The sequence below is a fragment of the Ruditapes philippinarum genome, unplaced genomic scaffold, assembly GCF_026571515.1.
Source record: "Ruditapes philippinarum isolate M1 unplaced genomic scaffold, ASM2657151v2 ctg738_1_1_1_1, whole genome shotgun sequence".
Taxonomy (NCBI): domain Eukaryota; kingdom Metazoa; phylum Mollusca; class Bivalvia; order Venerida; family Veneridae; genus Ruditapes; species Ruditapes philippinarum.
In genome coordinates, this window is record NW_026863645.1 from 298,411 (window position 1) to 323,474 (window position 25,064).

At 31.4% G+C, this 25,064-nt stretch overlaps 1 protein-coding gene across 6 annotated transcripts; it reads right to left on the reverse strand.

Annotated features, from left to right (window-relative positions):
* On the reverse strand, window positions 1-25,064 carry LOC132722805 (transcriptional coactivator YAP1-A-like). 6 transcript variants are annotated; one of them, XM_060707373.1, is made up of 7 exons: window positions 24,466-25,064; window positions 13,635-13,888; window positions 12,330-12,526; window positions 9,745-9,859; window positions 8,451-8,537; window positions 7,676-7,773; window positions 1-5,358 (listed from the first exon to the last, which is right to left on the reverse strand). In XM_060707373.1, the coding sequence occupies exons 1-7, from the start codon at window positions 24,885-24,887 to the stop codon at window positions 5,269-5,271; spliced, it is 1,263 nt and encodes a 420-aa protein (XP_060563356.1). In that variant the 5' UTR covers window positions 24,888-25,064; the 3' UTR covers window positions 1-5,268. The 6 variants fall into 6 exon arrangements, with proteins under 6 accessions (XP_060563356.1, XP_060563355.1, XP_060563354.1 ...); XM_060707372.1 differs by having other exon boundaries at window positions 12,345-12,526; window positions 24,448-25,063; XM_060707371.1 differs by having other exon boundaries at window positions 7,676-7,770; window positions 24,448-25,063.

The window sequence follows — 25,064 nt, forward strand, 5'->3', positions numbered from 1 at the left end:
TTTTCTTGGTTATTCTGTTGGTAAAATGTCCAGCTCTCATTTTTCATAAAATCAAACAGTGTTAAACAATACATCATACCAACCTTCATGCAAGCTTTCACTCTTGTTACCTCCAGGGGTTTCACTGAACATTTCAACATATGTTTCTAATCAATTACATACAAATAACTTAAAAATTCATTGAGAGTACGCTAAAAATACAGACACAAAACTATCCCTCCGTTATATAACAAAAATTCTTTTTTTCTATGGGACAAAACACATATTGTGTAATTTTTTATGTACTTTTTTAATTTTTCAAAATTACAATTTTAAAAATCTCTACAGTAATTCAAAACACATTAAAATTTATACAGCGTAAATGTACAGAATATCATTTAAAGAAAATCTATTTTTAGAAAAAACGAAAGTGTGTTATAGTCTAAAAACAACTGTACAATAATGCAAGAATAAAAGTTTTAGGGGTTCACAATGATAAAGAAAAAACAACCAAGGTATAATCTGGCCTTGTGTTGAAACAACACTATGACAAAGGTTCACGAAAAACACCTTGATTTTCCGCGTCATCTGCCAAAATGTAGTTCTTTCTACAAAATCGAAAAAAGCAAGAAAACACTACATTGTAAAGCCATCACTTGAAAGTAAACAAAAAACGTATTGACTTTTTTGTTTATAAAAAAATACCATAGTATGAAATGAAATGTCCACTTCACAATTACGTTCATTTTTGTTTTGTAATTACCGTTGATAACTGGCAATTTCAACAACACGGACATGGAATGTCAACCATTCTCATTCTTCATGACAGAGATTCTACTTTTTCAATCTCCCGAAATAGAGAGTATCATATAGTTTTAAACTACCTCCACGTGGAGAGTACTCTTTTTCTTAGTTTCAATGCACTCCTCATTATTTTTTCATTCACAAAACATAAATTTGTGTATTTTTCGAAATTGCACACCTGCAAAAATGTTACATTATCACCAACTGAAGGTGTCAGGGAAATTAATCACACAAGATAAAAAAACAACAACATTTTTCATGACTGATGATTTCTGTAATAAAAAAAATAAAATCTATCTTTTCTCCTGAAAATTTTCCGCATCAACGGAAAAAAGAAACACTGATTTCATAGCCAAATTTTAACACAAGTCTTGTATACATCGCATGATTATCTTAACCTTAGTAGTCATTACTTCATTCCACCATTTATCTTTTATTTGCTTCATTGACCTGTCCAAGTTTGAAAGTTGGGAAGAATACATTAAAGCAGCACACCTCCAGATTTATGCTAATTTTCATGAAAATTTTGAAAATGTATTTAACAGTATAATATTACGAAGTTACCAAAAGGAAGCAATTTACACATTATCATTGGCACTTACAACCATGTAAATTACCATAAAGAGGCCAACATATGCAAAATTAGCCCTAACTGCATTAGAAAAAATGTAATAAATACTGAAAAATCGGTCATTAATTCCACACAACATGTAAATTATCACTAAAATTTTGAATCTTTATACTTTTCCTAAAATCTTAGTACATTTCCTCATGTTTGATTTTATCAAAATATTTTTTTGCTCATCTGGAGGCATGCAGCTTTAAGAACGAAGTCAAAAAGGGCATGGTGGAATACATTTTACAAATATAATATTCTCAAGTCTTCATCATCTATATCAAACTCATGCTTGTATACAATTTTATCTTGTCCTAAAATTTGTCTATAGAAATGAGAACTTCACTGGAATGATATGGTTTCTTTGAACAACTGAGTCTGGCTTCAAAAAATATCAGTTGTAGTACAAAAATAGAATATTTCTCTTTGTCTGCACAACATCTATACTAGGAGAAGGGTTTACAACATTTAAAAAACTTCAAAAATTACTTTTGTGCATAGTAGCCATTTCAGTCAAACTTTGATCACTACCTTTTAAAATCTTGTATCATAGTAAGAAAACTCGATCAAACCGAGTCTGCAATTTTCATGTGATTTTGTGTTGATTAATGCTTCTGAGGGATCACTTTGTTTCCAGAATTTTTGGTTTAAACATTATTTATTTTGTCACAAAGTTTTTAATCAAATAATCTTTTTATAAAAATCGTTATTTTTGTAAGCTTTGATAGTGAAGCAAGTTTCGATGCTTATTATAACTAGAATTTGCTTCCTGAAACCAACTATTACAGGTGTCACATTAAGAAATATGGGCGTGGCAACAATTCAACTTGAACAAATGTTCCCTTAGGACGAGAGGCAGACACCTAAGCCGCTAGCCCACTGCTCGAACATTTTTTTCAAATATCACAATATAGTTACTGTGTTAATTTAACATTCTACTGATAATCTGGATTTAACATTCTAAACAAAAAATTTAATTTTGAAAACAATTAATACATGTAGTATCCAGAGGACAATCATACACTTATCCTGATTTAAAACTTCAAAATTGCTATAAAATATATACATCTTTTGAATCATTTTATCTTTACATATAACTGAAAAGTTTAATGGTGTCATTTATTATTAAACTTTCTCTCTTCAATAATAAAGAGCCATCAAACCAACAAAGTGACCAAAGTTTGACTGATCCTAAGACAAGAAAAAAATATTTAGCATTAGAAATTACGCAAAGTTATGGCAATTAGAATAAGTGGACGTCTTTATCAAGTAAAAAGGCATATTAGTTCGTTTCGGACAAAGTGAATAAATAGCGCTACATGTGCATATATTAGATAAGGCACAAAAACATTATTAAATCTTATTATTTGACTTACCTTCACAGGCGAGGGATAAAATTATTAGAATTTCTGATCTTTAGATGTAGAATAAAAGTTACGAGTATTTCTGATCATTTATCACATTCTGAATTAGAAAATTAGCCAAACATTAGCTCCAAAATGTAAATTTAATTCAAACTGAACAGGTTTTCTCCGGACCCTATTACATTGTGCATCTCAAAAATAAAATCACATTCTAAAATCTTCAAAAATGTGTTTTTGTTCTGATGTACATGTATATTGATATTCAATCAATCCTTTTCAGTTAAGAGGTCTTTAATGTAAGGTTTTACATCAACAAAATTTATAAATAATGATCTAACTCACACCTGTGAAGAATTAATCAACCTTAAAATCATTACTTACATTATCTTCATTTTTCGAAAAATAAAAAATAACCTTAATTTGGTAAAAAAAAAAAAAAAAAAATCAATAAAAATGCGCAAAATTATTCTTACATCTTCAAGGTAAATTTGATAACTTACAACATCTATGAATGTTTCTTTACACAAGTATGGAAATGAACAAACTCTATTGATCATATTTATTCTAATAAACTAAAACTCCAATCTCGGGACAAATGAAGTTTTTACAATAAAATTAGCCGCCACTAATAAACAGCAAGTTAATCTTTCTAAGTTAGAAAGACTGTCAAAAAAGCAGGAAAAAGATTAGGAAAAGACAGCTATATAAATAGTAAAAGACAAAGCATATGTTTGAAGATAGTATAAAGTTTTTGACATAACTCACTGTAAGTCTTTGTAAGTAAGAGATCAAACTAAATATTTCCAGTACTAATAATATACGGTTTAGAACTTTGAAAAATAATTTTGTCTTTGTATGTAATCTGTGTCCAATGTTCCGATATAAACATTTTTCCCCAGTCACTCAAACGGTCAGATCTCGCACTGCGCTGTAAATAATATTTCAAAGTACAGTATAACAGTATCAATACTGGAAGTTAAAATTCCATCTCCTACCCACATAATTATCTCCCTTTAAAAGAGCATATTTAAAGGGAAATAATTTTATTTCCACTAACAGTGAGATATTGCCAAAAAACAAAAATACATAGATAGATTCTCCTCAGAAAGCTTTAAATATCTTATTATCTCCAGATGCTTCAATGCAAAGACAAGGTAAAGAGAATTAACTTCATATAAAGGGATATATATATATATAAAAACACAAAAAAGGTTAAAAATAATTAATGCATTTTGGGAAGAGCTGCTCTTTATATACAAATAATTCAACAATCTCTTACACAACTGATGAGATCAATTTATGGTGATCTTGGAATTCCCGCCTTATTTTAAGAATCGAATTTACTTCATTAGTAAGTTTTCACAATCTTTTAAAACATAGCACTAAGATTTAATTAGAAATTGTACTTCTCAGTCTTATTTTATAGCTTGTACCAAATTTCTATGAAAGCTGCCTGGAGTATATCTACATAAAATCAAAAATCTATACTATAAAATGAAGTGAGAAAAACAAATTTTCTCACACTTTCTAGCGACAAAAAAAAGAACACATCAAATTTTAGATTTTATATCCGAAATTAATTTAAGCACATGAATTGATCTCTTCAGTCGTATATAATAATATTTTATAATAATGGCAAAATGCTTATAAAAAAATCACAAGTGAGATATAAATGATGTAATAATTATGATCAATGCAAAAAAAAATATAATGAAATAAATGTGTACATACTTAATGTGTTATAATGATAATGCAAAAATAACAACCACATTCTAATGGTTACATATTTTATAATATAACATTACAATTTTTTATCGCTTTTTTTTTTGTGAATTTTTTTTCCGCATTTTGAAATACAAAATATAATCTTATGCACACATATTTAACATATATCATCATCATCATAAGTGTTATTTCCCTGATACATGTAATAAAAAATTGTAAAGAAAAATATATGTGATACAACCACATTGCTATGGCTACAAAGTGATTCTTACATCTAAGTCTTTCTTATGCACACTTTTTATTATGAGGAGCTCATGGATAGGTTATCTTCAATTCTGCCTTGCGAAAAAAAACTCTAGCCAGAAGAATTCTTGCAGTAAGTCTTTTGTATCCTGGCTAGATTCGCCCTTTTTCTTCTCAAAAAAAAAATTCACCATGTTGTCCATTCACATATAGCAACCTTTGAATGATTTTCTTAGCCGTATAATAAATGTTTGTCTATTATGAACTCTGTAAAAAAACTTACTTAAATGAAAACATGTACAGGTGACGTTTTTTGACTGTCATGGGCTGGAAAGTGACAATATGAACAAAAACATTCCCTATTCGCTTTATCTGCCTTTTAAAAAACATTCCATTTTTGAATTTTCCAGATTCGTTTGTTGCTATAATACATCAACTGTTCACAAATGATGCCTGGTAACCATTTTCTTTCCTTATAAAAAATGTAGTTCAGCATCATGTTACCATGGCAATCAAATAATGTAAATGACCTTGACCTCACAACCAGGTGAGCAGGCTGTCATCCATTTTGTTGGATTCTAAAACTGTCTGAACATCATTTAGCAGCTCATTACTGATATCATCAGCCTGCGGGGGGAGAGAAAAAACAAAATTAAATTATCTCATTATAATACCAGGTAAAAGTGTAATAAATCAAAACATCTGTTAACATCAGAACTTCTCCCTAGAAAAAATCGTATTCTCCAAGACCAGAAAATTTTAGGGAGAAGTGATTTCTCCCTCCTTTAACAAGAGGGCCATGATGGCCCTGAGGTCGCTCACCTGTATATAGCCCCCCCCCCCCCCCCCAACGTTGCAGGGCCAATTAAACCCAAGGGCTTTTATTTGCACAAACTTGGTAGACACCCATAAGAAGATGTTTCATGCTTAACATCTAAGCTCTTGCTCATTGGGCTTTTTAAAAGAAGATTTTTTTTAAAGTTTTTACTATACACATACAGTTAAAAACAATGACACCCCTGGGGCCGGGCCAGTTTTGACCCCAGGGCTTTTATTTGAACAAACTTTGTAGACACTTACTAGAAGATGTTTCGTGCTTAATATCTAAACTCTAGCTATTTGGGTTTTTTCAAAGAAGATTTTAAGTTTTTGCTATAAACATATAAAGAAAATCAATGACCCCCGGGGCTGGGCCAATTTTGACCCCAGGTCTTTTATTTGAACAAACTTTGTAGACACTCACTAAAAGATGTTTTATGCTTAATATCTTAACTCTAGCTATTTGGGTTTTTTCAAAAAAAGATTTTTTAAGTTTTTGCTATACACATATAAGGAAAATCAATGACCCCGGGGCGGTGCCAATTTTGACCCCAGGGCTTTTATTTGAACAAACTTGGTAGACACCTATTAGAACATGTTTGATGCTAAATATCTTAGCCATAGCTCTTTGAGTTCTTTAAAAGAAGATTTTTTAAGTTTTTACTATATGCATATAGGGAAAATCAATGACCCCCGGGGCGGGGCCAATTTTGACCCCAGGGCTTTTATTTGAACAAACTTGGTAGACATCCATTAGAACATGTTTCATGCTAAATATCTTAGCTCTAACTCTTTTGGTTCTTTAAAAGAAGATGTTTTAAGTTTTTACTATATGCATATAGGGAAAATCAATGACCCCCTGGGGCGGGGCCTATTTTTGACCCCAGGGCTTTTATTTGAACAAACTTGGTAGACACCTATTAGAACATGTTTGATGCTCAATATCTTAGCCATAGCTCTTTGAGTTCTTTAAAAGAAGATTTTTTAAGTTTTTACTATATGCATATAGGGAAAATCAATGACCACCCGGGGCGGGGCCAATTTTGACCCCAGGGCTTTTATTTGAACAAACTTGGTAGACACCCATTAGAACATGTTTCATGCTAAATATCTTAGCTCTAGCTCTTTGGGTTCTTTAAAAGAAGATTTTTTAAGTTTTTACTATATGCATATAGGGAAAATCAATGACCCCTCGGGGCGGGGCCAATTTTGACCCCAGGGCTTTTATTTGAACAAACTTGGTAGACACTCACTAGAAGATGTTTCATGCCAAATATCTAAGCTCTAGCTCTTATGGTTTTTTAAAAGAAGATATTTAAAGTTTTTTCTTTCGGTTGCCATGGCAACCAGAGTTCTGCATGGAATAAAATTCTTTGAACAATTTTTAAAGGTGACCACCAAAGGAACATTCCTGTGAAGTTTGGATGAAATTGGCTTAGTGGTTTATGAGGAGATGTCATTTAAAGTAAAAGTTTACGGACGGACGGACGCCGGACGGACGGACGCCGGACGAAAAGCGATCACAAAAGCTCACCCTGTCACTTTGTGACAGGTGAGCTAAAAATAGGGGAGTAGTTTTGAAATTTAGGGAGAGAAAATATTTCACACTCATGGAGAAATTGGAGGAGTAGTTTTGAACTTCAGGGAGAAATTATGCTATCACATCACAGCACACTGTTCTTACACATTATCAAGCTATATGACTGGTGTTTCAAATTTTCTATGTCAGGATATTTATTCATAAAATCTACAATATTTCACAAGTATACACCCATGAATATCATCTAATTTATAACAATATGTTTCAATTATCTTAATTTTATATTGTGTAGTACACAAGCTTTTACATAACTTGCTTAATAACCCTTACTATGCTATGTTAATAGTACTTGAAATGGACCTGTCCATCTTTGAATCTAGATGCAGCCAGTCATCGTCTTCAGGAAAATATTAAACATATACTAATTGAATGGCAGTGCGGACCATGATCAGTCTGCAGGGATGTGCTGGCTGATCTTAGTCTGCACTGGTCACATGGGTAAAATCTGTTGCCACAAGCAGGGTGCAGGTTAATTACTGTGTCCGTTTTATTTACTACGAGACAAGATATAAGATATAAAATTACCTGTAAGCTTGGTACAAGGTCGTCACTATCCATGTTTGAGTGTTCTGCATCTATACTTCCCATGTCCATGTTATTGAAATCGCCTTGGCGATGACCTACTTGTATAATATAACAAGAATTTCAATAAATCATTTTTCATCATAATTGCATACAGTACACTGGCTTGTTAAGTACCAGTGAATGCCGAGAGTCAAATTTTCTTGTAAATGTAAATGTGATATGTACCAGTTCATTTAGTAATCATAGTAGTATTACAATAAATTTTTTTTTTCTATAACATACAATTTTTCTACCTTTTATTCTGTTAACAGAATAAAAATATACAAATCTACTTCCAGTCAACAATTTAATGTAACAATTTTTATGTTAGCTTGATGAAACATCTGGTCAATGGAGAAAGGGGTAATGATCGCCTTTTTACCCAAAGTGAAGTCTGATAAATTTTCAGGAAAGTTGTTTTTTTTTGCCTGTGATACAAAAAGAAAGAAATATGCCCCCTCATACAAATCAAAATAGCCTTGTATACTGATGCTCTTTGTTTTATAGATAGCCTCATGTTTTTATGCTCTCTCTATAACTAACATTAGAACAAACGTAAGAATTATCATGGTCATGAATTGTTGTGTCCTAAAATGATATAACGAAAACAATTTGTGACACCCACAAAAGAATTCCATAGTAACAGTACATCCTCCACACAACAAATAATGAAATGATAAGTGAAATGGGAAGGATGAAGATGACAAAAAAAGATCTACAAGACAACGGTACATACCTCCGTCTTGCGCATCCATTTCGCCAACGTTACTCAGGAATTCTTCAGGAGTTCTCGGTACAAAACTGGTCCCACTTCCCATTCCTCCTACAACAATCACAAAATAGCATGTTTTTTTAAGTTCCTGCAATTTGACTCAAAAGATCTTCTCGAAAAAAAAAATAGCTGAATTTTTTTCCTATTATTAACACATTTATTTTTACGCCATCCAGCAAGCTTATCAAAGGTCAATGATTCTAATGAAGACTCTGCCAGCTTGTGCCTAAAATTATCCCTGAAGCACCATAGATCTTTCTTCCCCCGTAAAGTTAGAAATTTGTCATATGGCGTTACAATATCTGTATTACTTCAAACCCCAACAAAATACACTATGTAAATTTTATAGCTTATCCATTTACATTTAAATCTTTAATGTCAATTTAAAAAACTTGCAATTTTTTCAATCTTATGAAATTTTCCCCATTGCATGTATTGTACTCTAACCTTATACCTTGTACACTGCCACCCTCCTCAGTATATATGCAGAAAGAACAATGTTAACAAAAGAGTTAATGTTATGAGTCATGCAAGCTATTTGTTATTGTTAGATTTTAAAGTAAATTTGTCCATAATGGAAGGTTTAAATTATTATGTTGATAGTATCTAGTATGATATATAACATATGATATATGACAACAAACCACCAAAAAAATAATATATGTATGTTGTTGGTTGGTCGGAGATACATGATCCAATTCTACATAGTTCTGATTCTACATATATTTATATAGTACATAATAAAATGTTCTTGAACGAAATACTGTTATTTGTCATATAAATGTTCATATTATATCACTTAGAACTCTATAAAAAAAATTTTTTTCGAGAATTTTTTTTATAAGAATATCCAAATGATACAGTTCTACAGTTTTTAAATCTTTTTGAAAAAATATTCATAGAAAATGTGCCCAATGTAGATCAATCCATATTAAGAGAGCAAAAACATATTAGATATATTGTAATATTAATCTATAATTATTCTAGTGTTTTAAATAGATGTTATCTGGAACTCGGCTCATGTGGCGTTGTTTTTTCCCCCAAGCTTATCCCGATACAGACAATTTTTTTACTGTTAAAACTTCACAGTACACTACTTTTCACTACTTTTCACAACAGATAAGTAAATCTGTGGTGCTTAATTTCACAGTTAATATATATTCACAACAAAAATCAATACCCCAATATTAGCCAAAAAAAATAAATTCTTAATTCCAGAGTAAGTGTATTTTATGAAAGAAGTTATTAAGAATCGCACCTAGACCTGAATCAGTGCTGCCCTGTCTAGCATGTAAATCTGTGGCATTCGACTGCCCTAAGAATGGGTCTGTTATTGTTGTTAACTCTGTATTAGAATTCCGTAATGCCATCTCCTGAAATGTAATTAAAACTATATAACTTCATTTATAACAGGAATAAAACAAGTCAACATTATTGTTACATGCTAACTTTAGATAACCATTTGACATCTAGAGTTAAATGCTGCAATATTGGAACTTTCTACTGGTAAAAACAGGTCAGGCATTTGAATTATTATTATTGAAAGGGTGGTTATAGAAGAAATCCTTTTTTGCCAATGAAATCATATAACTACAGCAGTTATTTGCATCGTTAAACTGTGGTTTTTAATGTTTTTCAAAACAGTAGATACGAAACTTTAAAAGAAAATTGTGACAATCAAAACATACAAGTTTTAAATGTTTAAGACAAATTTTTTGAATGTTTAAGTGTTCATTGTGAATGAGCTATGATAGATAAACAATGGGAATACAATAAGGTAGGGAGCCACGGTAACTTTCTAGGTAGGATGGACAGCAAAACAAAAGGTTTATGATGATTGGATAGGGGTGTAGGAGTGTAGGGGAGGAGGTCATGTGATATTCCCGCTGATAATCAGAAGTTTACAATGAAGTTTGAGGTAGGCTGTTCAATAATGAGATGATAATCAAAATGATAATAATTTGTGGGCTAATAAAGTGTGACACTTTAATAGCTAAACGTAGGTTGATTCCAAAATGTTTACAATGTAGACTTAAGGTAAATTGCTACTTAACAAAATCTCCAATATGTTGACAATGTGGGTTGAAGCAGAATTTCATTTTAACAGCCCTGTCTTAAGTTATTGAAAGATGATTGTTGCTGATATAGTGAATGAAATTTAGCAGATAATTTTTTTTTTTTTTTTTTTTTTTATAATTTTTTTTTGAACATTCTATTAAGAAATATGGACTGAAAGCCCAAATTTTACAGCTATAAAAAAGGTTTACTGTGAAATGAGAAGTGATTTAATAGATGTTATCAAGAACTCGGCAAATGTGGGTTTTTCCAATCTAATCCCGTAGCACAAACTTTTACCGCCAAAAAAGCACTAATGTTCACAATAGAAAAGTCAACATTTTGCACTAAATTTTGAAGCTGTAACTGTATAAGTTTGTTTGTACCCCCGGATTAGCTTGGAAAAACCCAACATATTCTTTATTCTGGAGTAAGTCTATAGTGCAATGATTACCACCAACAGAATGTTTGTGTCAGGGATATATAATATTGTGGCATTTATAATTACCTGTACCTGTACAAAAGTACATGTATAAAAGGAAATAAAATTTTAATGTGACTTTTTTTTAACCAAATTAAAACATGTATAATGAATGAATGCCATTCTGTCGCTAATTAATTCTACAAATGATGCATAAAATGAACAGTTAGTAAAGGAGGTTATAGGCCTGTTTTAAAACAGTTGTTCCAATTGTGACTTTTTAAAAGTCTCCAATAAAGATAATATTATCATATTTCCTGATTCTTGAATATATGACCATGAATGTTAAGGTTATTCATGTCCCCCAGCCCCCAAAAGATATTGAAATTTTTTCAATGCAGTTGTATGTAAACATAAATCACCTATCCTGCAGGTAAAAAGTGTGCAAGTGTGAATATTCTATGTCTAGAAAGTAGATGATACAGTCTGCGTTACAATTGCAAGCAGAGAGACAGTTAAACATATGGTACATACAACATACTTATAATTTATTGATTTTGGGGAGGGCTAGTTAACTGTTTTACTAAAATCCTGGTTAATAAGTTTGTGTACCCATTTTTATTTTCTTCCTTTTTCCATTGGATTGGAGCTAAACTTGTTCAAGAAATGAGGAAAGCAGAAAAAACACCAATAACATCAGTCAATGATGATTTTAAGTCATTTAAAAATGATTTTACAATAGTTTAAACTTAATAATTTGCAACATTTATCAGGAAGGATTCATTAATTAGAGACAGAATGGTGTATGGCAGTTTCTAAGATGTCTTGCAGAGCCTTAACTCCTTATCTATACTCCAAATTTTGTAAAAACATAATGTAATCATGTTTTTTCTAAACCTACTCTTTGCAATTGTAAATTTTGATACTGTTGATTTAGATATGACACTTTTTATAGATAAGTTCTTAGAATTAAATAATACCCCTTTGAAATTTTTGGAAGATGGCATAAGTGTGAGATAAACAAAGATGAATGGAAAAGCTGTTGACTTGAGTACATACCAAAAACAATACCAAAATTAATGCAAAATTAGGACTTAAAAGTAAACACAGCAATATATCTTTTATCATTTAACTCAAATGACACTTATTCATCTATTAATCTTCAATTATTTTTACCATTTTAGGATTTACCAGACCTATTTTTAATTATTCGTTTCAGAAAAAAAAGAATAAACTATACAGTTTTGTAATTTTACATAAATATATTATGTATTATGAATAGGACAATTGTTGCTATGAATAGGACAGTTGTTGCTATGCAAGACATCTCAGTAATATATAATGGAATGAGTGCATACAAAATGTACCTGCTCAAGTTTTACCTGTCTGTTGAGCTCTTCCTGTCGCTTGCGTAACTGTTCCTTCTCTTCTTGTAATTTCTGTAGTGCCGTTTGTTGCTGGGCAACCGGTTGCATACCTCTCTGTTGAGGATTCGCCCCTACCCCCATCGGAGCCTGTGGATGTACTGACCCTGGTCGCACATTCAATCGTTGCATATGCATAGCTAAAATGAATAGGGAAAATGTTGAAACTGTGCTACTTTAAAACACAAAAAGACAACAATTACTTTCAAATCATTTGTTAATGCATTCATAACACTAGCAGAGACAAATGATTCAACTACAAAATAGGGGCTCCATGAGAATTTATGTTAAAGCAATCTTAACAACCTACACAAAAAAATCTATAACAAGATGGTAACATCTATCAAGAATCTGTTTTTCTATTATCAACTCCGTTTGCAGACAGGGTACAATAGTAATCTGTTTTGGTAAAGGACAATCCAAAGATCATCCCCATTCTATTTCATCATAATTTAAAATTTGATGTGGTTTAAACTTAGATGTTGATTAAAACAAATGACATGCATAAATTTCACAATGCCCTGTCTGTACTCAGGTGAGCTAAAAAAACAATCTATATTGATAATAAGATCAACAAAATTATTCCGCTGAAGTAACTTTATTTCATATAATATTTCAAGACTTCATTTCCCCCCGTTATTCTAAATATAATGTCAAAATGATGATACAACATACTTTTAATGCGGATATAAATTTCTGTCTAATTACATGCATGACTGAATTGGTGTATAATGATCAATGAAAACTATTTGAAACTTTCAACACACAGGAAAGTGATTTCCATAAATAGGTCATTTCAATATTGGGAATCTCAGTACGACTTTTAAAAGATGTTCTGGGTCAAGGGTTATAAATGAATGTTTTAAATTATATTTGAACAATTTCTGGTATATGACTGTCCAGAAACAGACGACACAGATTGTACAATGACCAATGAATATCTCTAACATTTGAGACAAACAAATAAATATCAACAATCAGTGAAAATAATGTTTAGGATAAGATCAAAAAGAGCAGAGTAAAACAGTTTATTCAATCTGATGGCAAAAGTTAAGTATTCTTGCCTAGAATAGGTGTGAAGGTCTAAAGTAAGTATTTTTAGAATTGGTAAACTGAAAAACCTAAAATGACTTTAGAAAGACGCCTTTTTCTTCAAAATGTTCCAGCTTAGAAGAAAATTTGCTTATATTCTCACTACTAGAGTTTGGAACAGTTTAAATCACAAAAGCAATGAATACACAAACTTACGTAATCTTGGATCGAACCAACTTGTAGTTCGTTCATTGTGGTTTATAAAGTACATCTCTCCCTCCGGTGTTACGGCTTGTTCCCAGCCCTCGGGTAGCTGCATATTTTGAAGGCCTTGTAACTGGTGAAGATTCTGCAGAGAAACATTGGGTGACACATTTGGGGGAGTTTGTTGGCCAAGGGGCACGTTACTCTTGTTAATGTTAAAATTTGGCTTGCGTGGATCCTGCCACGTCGTCTGCTGAGTAACATGGCTGAAAGAAAGAAAAAACACACATGAATATGCTAGCGCTACAATTTTATACACAAATCTATCATAAAAATCATGCTAGGTAAAACTTGTTAATATTTCAGCATAGGACATACATTTTTGTGAAGGTAAAACTAAAAATAATGAGTAAATAATAAACACACAATAAGTCATTCAAAAACATCTAACATAAAAGTATATGTACCATAAAAAGGGACAGCAAACTCAAAAAATTATGGCAACATTTCTCAACAAGGCGTTCAGCTAAGTTTTCACAATTATTTATGTCTTGCATAAATAAAATATCAGTGTTTTTTTTCACTTTTGGGGGAAGGGGGTCGGTGCCCATTGGAGGGGGAAAAATGCAATAGGAAGGGGATTTTTATACGGATCTAAAATATTGATGTGTCACATGATAAACTTGTTGGGATACCAGGAGTAGCTCCCCTTACCTATATGAAAAACCTTGCTTAACAGTAAGTCTTACAGGCATAAAATAAAGCATTTTTCGGCAGTTAGTTGCAAAAAAATGATATTCATTGCAGGCAGATTTGGGCTGCCATATTATAGGGGGAAATTTCAGCTTTGAGGGGGGAAAAAAACATACTATTTTGAGGGGGGAATAGGGAGAATTTCGCCGAATATTTTGGTGAAAAAAAAAACACTGAATATGAATGTATAAAATGTCTGTCATGAACCTTAAAAATGCAACCTTTCACTGGGTAAAGTCAAAAATAATGAGGCCAAACATTTAAAGGCTACCCAGATTAATATTTTAATAGTTGTGTATATTGTTATAAGTGCTAAATATAGCATCTATCAGTGTTGTAAAATATGCCAAGTTTCAGGGACATCACGCTACAAGTGAAAAAGATACAAGAAAAAAACTACCCTAAAATGTCAGGAGTGTAACACTTTTAGTGTGACATTTTACGCAAATGATGATTCTCTATTCCTGATACAGAAAAACAGTTTCTTAAATGACAATTTTTGTCACTTATGTTATATATCTTATGCTCTCGCAATTGCTTTTTCTTATTTTTTTTGTAAAATGTAGGTATCCCACTTAGTTATCCAGTCACTAAAGTCAGTCGTTGTAAAATAAAATGTACTTTAAAAAAAGCATGGTTTGTACTAACAGTAAAGTTTCTGCTGATATATTTGTTATTAACAGCTTTTCCTTGCTTCTAACATTTTGACCATTGTATATAGTTAAGAATATGAATTCTCTTTTTTCTATGCTATAAATGTTATTGACTCGGTTTCGATTCAAAATAATGACAGTGCTCAGTGTCAGGAGTGTAACATCTTGTACTTTTACTGATTTCCTTATTGCATATAAGGTGTTTTATTAATATATTCTTTCTTTTTCAAAAACTTGAGTCCAAGTGATGTCAGCAGTGACATTATTTCAAGTTAACTAAATCATGCACTTTCTGTACATGATCATCAGTGATGTCAGGAGTGTAACACTATTTTTGCCATCTTTTAACCTTGTAACAATTTCATGAATATACCATATAAATTTCGTATCTAAATATGATTCTTGCCACTATTCATAAGGAAAAGTAATTAAGTATTTGTTTTTTTGTTTTTTTTTAAGAAACCACAATGCTTAAGTTCTGTTTTTAGTATATTTACTTAAATAACATCAAAATTTCCTAAATGTCTACTATTGACAAGTATAATCATTGAAATTTAATGATAATACACTAAAGAAATTACTGAGAAATTAAAATCATGTATATACTCTTTGCAGAACAAAGCATTTATATACAATTACTGAAGATTAAGTATGCAATATAAGTAAAATACAGTATGTGAGAATAGTGAAAAGTGTTACACTCCTGACACTTTTTTCTTTTTCGGCAATTGTAGTTAACTTTGTTTTATTTTCAGCAGACTAATAAACAATTGAAGTAGATATCAAAAAAACACTATAAAACTCAATACATGTAAGCAAATATATATGCCAATTAGTATGATGAGATTTGATATTATTTCTAAACAGTAACCAAGTCAATAACAATAAAGACATACAGTAATTTTTTTTCATCTATGATAATTACTGTTAATTCTGCAATCATTTTTGTTATCTCATTTTTTGAATGCAGTTCCTACATATTCAATTTTCAGTTATTGTAGTCCTTAGTCTTTTAAAATACTAACCATTTGAATTCTGCCAAAACACTGCATTTTTGCTCTGCTTTTGCTTAATACCTAACCTTAATAAAGTAGTAGCTAGTAATACTAACAATTGTGAGAGAGAGACTAACCTGAGAGGTATGCTTACAGACAGCATTGAGTCTTATATATATAACTACTCAACAGAGCATAAAAATGAAACTCTAAGCGAGTTTGAAAATAAAATTCGCAGAAAAGGTTGGAAGATTCCAGGTACTACTCCTGATGACGGCAATTGTTTCTTTTGGGCCAGCAGTGATCAGTTACATGCCCTTGGGATGACTCAACAAAGTCACACTCAGTTGAGAAGCAAAGTAATTCATCACATGCAAAGCTTACCAGAGGTATTTATCAAGCTTAGTTTTAAAGTCATGCCTGAAATTCATTTAATTATTAATTTTTTTATTTAAAAAACTTGTAATTTTATATCTTTAAATCATAGGTTTAATAAAAAAAATACAATTTACAATTTTATTTTTCAGACTGACAAATTGGAATTAGAGCAAATCTTGGCAAGTGACTTAACCAAATATATTGAAAATATGTCAAAGAATGGAGCCTATACAGACCATGTGTGTTTACAGAATATGTGCAAAGCCCTGTCTTGCAAGATAAATGTGTTCATGGGGATACTCCTAACATAACCATTGGAGATGGAGACAGTTCCATACCAACATTGTTGATGGTAACATTCCAGAAATTGAACATTATGTTAGCTTGCAGCGTTTAAATAGGTAAGACAAAATAAATATCTTATATAGAAGGATAAATTAAGCATGTTTCTGTTCTTTGTCAGATGAATTTCAACCAATAATTATAGAAATGTATCTTTTAAAGACACAGTTAGTATAAACCTTTTAATTATCATATTGCAGATTTAACCCTGAAGATTTTGTAGCTGTAGCTCTCAAGTCAAACAGAAGAACATATCTGTACATTGCTGGGTCATGTTGTTTTTTGTATACTTTTCATTAGTTTCCTCAGTAATTTTATGACCTAATTTTAGAACTTGAAATGTGATTGTTTTCTTTTCATTTAATTATATTAACTACTTATTGAATAGGTAATATCACAGGCAGATGATGACATCCAAGTTAGGTTCCTTAAAGCAAGCGGAGGTGCTGACGAGTACAGTTGGCCAGCCAAGGAGGATGTGTCCCGGCAGTCCTTTGAAGATATTGTTCAGACACTCAAAATGACAATTCTTCTTCCTGGGCGCGGAATACCGCTTCAATTTTTAACTTGAATGACTTAAGATCATAGAAATCATATATTTTCAAATAAACAGTTCCAAGTGCACATCTTGTGTCAGGAGTGTAACACAGTTTGAACAGTTATTAATGTTAATGTTTGTACTTTATGTAGTTTAAATTTGTAGCTTCTTTCTATCTTTTTATTTAAAAAAATGTTCTCTTAAACCAGTATGGTTTTCTACCAGGGGTAGAAAGCAAGTAGAACATATATAAAAAAGAAAATGTTTACACTCAGATGGTTCACATATATATAGAAAAGGTTTGAAAAAGGTCACTTATTTTTTAACAAAGTGTTTTTAAAAAGGCAAGATAAACAAAAAGGAACAATTAATATAGAAAACTTATACTTGTCTTAAGTATTTCATTAAAAAATATTTTAAATCAATATTTAAAGATATTAAGTCTCTTGTCTGAATGTGTCAGGAGTGTAACACTCAAATGTTAAAGTGAAATTATGCATTTTTTTGTGAAATAGATTCTTCATGGTCATTTTGATATTTTCCTATTCAATTGGTTAGGAACAGAAGCTTAATTAATGTTTATAACCTTTATTTCCATTTTTTTGCTAATTGTTTACATGTTAGAAACTTGTTTGCGGTTTTAAGTGTAACTTCATATCTTTGCTCTAAGAATTGTTCTCAAATGTAATAACCTATCAGTATGTTTTCAAACATCAGTGTTGTTCTGTACATGTGTTTCTTATGTAATTTTTACCTCCAATGCTTCTGTAAAGAACTATTATCATTTAAACAAGTTATGCTAGTCATGTCAGGAGTGTAACGCTTTTTTTATAAAATACAAGTTAAATTTGACTGCTTATTATTTTTTTTTGAGAGGTTGAAATATTTGGAAACTTTATTTTACATCAAAGTAACTATTAATACATACTAACAACTACTTTTTTATTTCTCTGCCCAATTTTCTCCAACTTTAGAAAAACTTGATGTTCTTACATTAAAGAAAATCAGACTTTAGTAACAAAACAATAGCATTTTTTTTTTCTGTTGTAAAACTACTGGTAAAAAAATGGTATATTTTTTATCCGTACATCACTACTGTTACTAAAATATAACAACACATATGATTTAATTAACATTGGGAAGTATAGTGACACAATTTTATAAAGCATTGGTTTTGTTAATTTTTGTTAATAAGTTGAAATAAAATGTTGATTTATACAATTTGTGTTGTGTTAGATAAAATCCAATTACTCGGCATTAAACATCAATCAATATCACATGGTTTTAGGTGAAAAATAAGTAGAAATATGAAATTTCAATTTTGACCCTATTTTCAAATTTTTGCCTCATTATTTTTGACTTTACCCCACTACAGATAGACAGATTTTCCTTTTGCAATAACATTAAACTTGATGAAACCGATACAATATTTTACACTTGATTGGGAAATTTACATTGCAATTGCTATCATTGAAGTAGCCTGGAAAGAGATTAACTTCACACTAATTGGTATGTACCAACCTCAACTGATATAAAGTGCACTGTCATAGTTCATAAACAGATAACATATATCCCCCTATACAGGTAAATGTGCATCACCACTCCTTTTATCAGGTGTATCTCCTGACAGGTTAAAATCAAAGTGAAATTTACAAAACAATGATATATCAATAAGCTTGATCCATGCTGAGAATTTTTTCTTCTAAGGAAGATAACTCCATAAAATTCCTTGTTTAAGAGTTATGGGGCCTAGTGACCTTAAAATTATAACACAAGATTAAGTTTCAGTAGTGGAGCAAATAAAACTTGTTTGCTAAATTTTAACATAAATTTGAGCAAAGAATAATACAGTCAAAATCCAAGCTAAGGTTAAAGATTTGGTCACAAGTCTCCAAATATGACCCAAAGACAGGCATGAAGATTTAAATTAGCACCTATTAAATGTAAGGAGACATGATGTTGCATGCAAAAGCCAAGACAATTCTTATGAAAGTCAAGATAAAAAGCAACATTAAGTTCCGATCCATGTATCACCCTGGCCTTATTCTTTAATGACTTGTGACATAATCTTTAAGTTAACATATACCAAGACCGACATTCCCTAATTAAAATGTGCAAAACCATACAACAAAACCATACACTGAATGGAAATTATATCTTCAAAGTGAAAACGTGTTTCATTTACAAAGGTGTTTCAATTAGGAACATAATGGTGCATTTGTTATTTGAAATTATACGACAGCTGCTAGCAGATGTATGACTTTAATTAATACACATCATTGTTCCAAATCAATCTGACCGCATTTATATCTCAGAATAGCAAGTATATCATTAAAAACATCTTCTGTTTTCATACGTCATAACTAAGTAATTACCAACCATGTACTTATTTGTTATTCACGTAATGGCTTGCAGTAAACAGCAGCACATTCTAATTTTCTCCTGGCTGGAAAAAAAACAGAACTTTTTCTAATTAAAGGTGACATTGTCAATGATTGACCTTGACCTTTTGACCTAAAAGTGGGCATGGCAGGCCCATGTAGAACTCATCAAGATGCAGTCAGTTTCCATGTCGTAATTTTAAGTTATTCACGTAATTTTAAGTTATTGACGTAATTTTAAGTTATTGACAATATAAACACAAAGTTAACAAAGGTCATGACCTTGACATTAGCCTCATTATAAGTAAAGTAAAAGTGCATCTACATTGCAACGTCGCCGTCTGAAGTTCCAACATCAATGCAATTTGATTAAATGGCCCGTTCTATGTCATTTAATTACATGTCCAGGTGACCTTCACCTTTGACCTGAAAATGAGTGTTGCCAATAAAACTTTTCAAGGTGCATCCAGATATCATGTTTTAATGTTATACATGTAGCTTTGTTAGTAAAATAAATGACCATAAACATATACTTATATACTTAACAAAAGATTAACCAATAAGTGGGTAATGAGTATGACTCTACTAGTTCTTCAAAGGTGAAGTGAAGCTTGAAAAAAGCATGAAGAAAATGAAAAGCAAGCATAGGAAGTTATAAAGAATAGTTTAAAATTTTAATTGTATCTAACAGTATATTGAAAATTTTGTTACTTGTTATTTATTGGGTTTAATTAACAAAAACACTGTAAATAAGGTCATATAGCCTCTTTCTACTTTTTCCCCACTTCACTCAATAAGGAGTCAATCAGATTTGATAACATGAATTAACTGTAAGAATCCATGTTTGATCCTCGGAACCCCCCACCAAGGGAACAAACTTTGAGGGGGAAAACTGTCTATTTATAACCTATGTAGCTGGCCAGCTCCCTCAGATGGGAAATATCAGTCTCTGGTGGGATTGATACACACAAAGGTATGGGAACGTGTGTTCTAACTTGGAATACAAAATGTAAATCAGTTGATATTTTCTTTAACTTAGTTTGCACTTTTAAAATATGAACATTAACAGTATTGACTACAGCCTGTTTATATATTTAGTAAACCTTTAAAAAAAAAGTTTGAATTTCTATTTTCTATAACTTAAGTTTGCCCTTTTAAAGTATGAACACATAAACAGTATTGACTGCAACCTATATACATGTATATAATTGGTAAACCTTTAAAAATATGTTTAACTTAGGCTGTCAACTTCCTTTAGATCAATGCAAATGAATAATTTGATTTTTAATTTATGTCGTGAACTAACCACAAGAATGTAAACTGTTATACAGTTCATTGTATAAACAGTGCACAAGGTCACTTCACAGGCCGTCTTAAAAATTCCAAATATGTTCAAATCTAAGATCAATTCAATTTAAATGACTACCACAAACACAGATACGAGAATGTTCAGAGGTTAAAACCAAATCAACAAAAGACAGGATGTTCGTAACAGACAGAAATTGTAAAAATATTGTAATATTCCATCAAGACATTTCAAAACTAAATTCTAAGTTACAAAGATAAAACAATAAATTCAAGTTGGTTAAAAATGGTTGGTTTTTTTTTAACTTTCATATTTACATGAGCAACAGAAGCTAGAACATTCAATGAATACAGAATGATTTTTTTTTTCATTAATCAGTGAATCATACTCAGGACTAAACTATGATGAGTCTTTGAAATATTTTTTTCCTATTTAACATGAAATCAAATTACATTAAGGTGAGTGTATCGAGATAGTAGAGGAATACTACATATTTTTGTTAAATTGGTTAATAACTGATACATCCTGCAGCGTCCTTTTTTTAAGTGACAGTCACCTATGAGTAATATAAACAACATGATTATGTAGCGAGTTCTAAAATCCAGACAGGATGATTTCACTAAATGATTCTTATTCTCAAGTCAACAAAAAACTGAAATAACGTACAATAAATAAATAAAGGTGCTTACATAGTTGGAAATAATTGTTTGATATGTGATCACTGCTAGAATATTGCTACATAAAGATAAAATAAATGCAAGTTACATATAAAATAATAAGCAGCAGGAACTGCAGTCTTGCACTTTCCAGTATGAGTACCATCTATGGAATGGCTATTTTTTTACCCTTTTGGACGTTCTTTCTTTACATATTAAAAGATTATTTGCCTTTTTTATGTTTTTTTTATCTTGTTTTCTTTTTTTTTAACTCAATGCATGTAATTATTTTAGCATGCAAAACAAAATACTACTGTGGTGTTTGGATACTATTACACATGGTAATTGCCTATATGTTGAATAACTGGGGGGACCTATAACACGCACAAGTATACTGATATTAGTCTAAAAAAAAATTGAACTAATAAAATTGTTTCAACATACATGTACCATTATTTTTGTTACTTAAAGATAATTTCAAAATGAACAATTTATCGTCCATACCGTTTGATAAAACAAAATAATTGTTAATAAATTTTCAGAAGTTAAAAGCAATATCATATATTATATATAATACAGTAATGATGTACATGTCCTGAACAGATGTTATTTTCAAGCAGTACCTATCTGCAGACAGTTCCATTACCATATGGTACACATGGTATAGCAGTAAGCCCCACAGGTGCTGGTAATACATAGATAGGTCATACCGGCTATATACCAAAACATCAAATACAAACTGTATTGCACATCTGTTTAACATAAACTAACAAGCTGCTGTTGAAAGGCTACCCTAACGGTATCAAACTATGAGTCATTTAACATCTTTTTGTTTCATAAATTTACTACAGTTTTTTTCTACCGGTGTTATGATTTTGTGAATGGGGGAGTATAAAAAAGCAGTTAATGTTTAGGTGGATATGCTACTGTAGGTATTTTAAATGGAGTCAGACAAAAGTTCTGACAAAATCTTTCAGCGTTTTAGAATATGAATTGATTGAAAAGCAGTGAAGACCATGACCAGAAGGCACGTTTGAGCCAGTTTATTTGGATCAGGTCACATGGCAGGGCTTATTTTGGATTCCTCAATCCACACTGCCACTGGTGCAATATACTGCTTAAGATGCATGGCAGAAAGCCAACATTTGGTGTGATTCAATGTCCCAAAAAGAAATTTTAAATTTATTGGAAATAAAACAAAAATAGTCAAAAATCAACTTTCTAAACACATAAATTATAATTTAAAATAAACTTCAAGTCTAAAACAATACTATAATATAGATTATGATGCCATTCCATCCACAAGCAGAACACCCTTTGTACCAAATGAAAATGCAAATCAGGGCCAGTCTTTCAAGCCGCTTAATTATATTTAAGTTAATTTCAGCAATGCAATTTTCACTTCTCCATAGGCCCTGACACCATTCATCTAGAACTGAAAACCACACTGAACTTCTAAAGGTAGAAATTTATTTCTGAAACAAGTCTCCACATTTTATATTTTTCTCAAAAGTTCAAAGAATTTCTTTTAATCTGAAGATAGGCTTATTTCTTTTCTTTAAATTAGAAAAAAATGTCCTTCAAGCTCAGTTACATACCCATCATTATTTATTATATTCCATGCCAAAGATCATAATTTGAAAGTTTTCCTCCTTACTGTCATCTATCATTAGAAAAGAATTATTACAAGCATTCTTTCCTGATCATTAACATTAATATTTTTTAATCCTTTTTTTATCATTTGAAATCTTTTTATTCATCATTGACAACTAAAACTGCTGTCACTGGATACAATTAGAACATGTCACCCTGGAGGCAAATCTTGACAAATCTGCTTATTTTTTAAGTGGTGTCTAGCCCCTAGGTATATCAATTTCTAAGACCAGCTCAATTATTTCCTGATACTTCAACTAATGAAAATGGCTTAAGTCTAACAAATGATTTTGTCTCAGAAAACTAATCATCAATACTTATGTTATAGAACAAGGCATAAATATTTATCTTTGCCACCTATGTCCGAATTCTACCATTCCAAAGTAAATCTTTTTTAGAAAAAGACATTTCAATGTTTACATAAAAATATACACACTAAAAAACCTGTGTAAGCAGCCAGGTATTGCAGAACAGAATTTCAAAGTGTCCAGATATTAAGTTTCAAAGTGTCCAGATATTAAGTCCTGGGCAGTGAGGACTCAACTTTTATTTCACCTTTGACATTGATTTGGCGCCCAAAGGGTTTGCGTCAGTTTCTTCAGAGATCAATTCACTATGTTTTCTGTACCCTACTAAAAATTTGAAAAAGCTTGGAAGTTTATCCCAGGAAAGAACTGGTTGCTTATAAGGAAGTAGGTCACTCAGTGAAACTGTCACTGTGGAATGGTATTCCTAGAGTCTGAGGTCCAACTAATTGTACTGCGGGACGAGATATTGTGCTATTTTCGTGCCTGGGCAATATCTCACCACTACAAAGAGAGATTCTGCCCCAGAACGAAAATATCTCAGAATCAAGCTTTGGCACATCAATATATTTTGACTAAGGTTTAAGTCCTAGTCAGGCCGCAGATTTTCTTCACCATGTGATTGGTTATTTCCTAGTATAGTAGTCCATGTGCACTTTTCTAAGATCTAATATTATATGTACAATATAGATATCACAAGGAACAAATATTATAATATATCTTACATGAATTTACATTCAAAGTTGGAATATACAAGCACTTTTGAAAAACAAAATACAAAACAACAATCATGCTGCGAGAAAATCTACAAAACAAGAAAATAAATGCATTGTTAGTAAATCTGATTAAATAAAGCGATACAAACTTTAAAAAGTATATTTGCCCTTGTGGAGTTTTGGCCATTTCCCATCCTGGAGGTAACGGTTGCTCTTCAAGAATTAAATCACATGAGCGTTGTCTTGTGTGTTGCGGTGGGGGTAATGTGCTAAACTGAGTTTGTTGTAACATTGCAGGCGAAGACTGCGTGCGACCATGAATCACGGTTGGACCTGCACTGGTAAGAACACTATGACCTGGGTTCGAGTACCCAGTTGAGTCTGTACTACCTTCCCGACTATGATTTATTTGTTTATTTGGATCGGGAGGGGTGAAAAATGATGGAGGTAAGTTTCTCTGTCTTAATGGAATGCCTGCTACTCCTGGTTTAGGATTAAGAGCTGCTTTAAACATAGCCTCCATCTCGTGATCACTGTTCTCACGGACATGCACAACTTGTGTGCCGGTACGTTCCGTTCTTTCACCCATTCTGACAAATTAACACACGCGAGTCAATTATTCGAAAACACTATAAACTTGTAGTTTACTTTACCCCCACCTCCGTTGTCCAATCATAACAGAAATCCCGAAAAAATCCTGAGTAACATATTCATTTTGTAGGACACCATTGCTTCTTGTACGAAAATTGGTAATTAGTTGACCGAA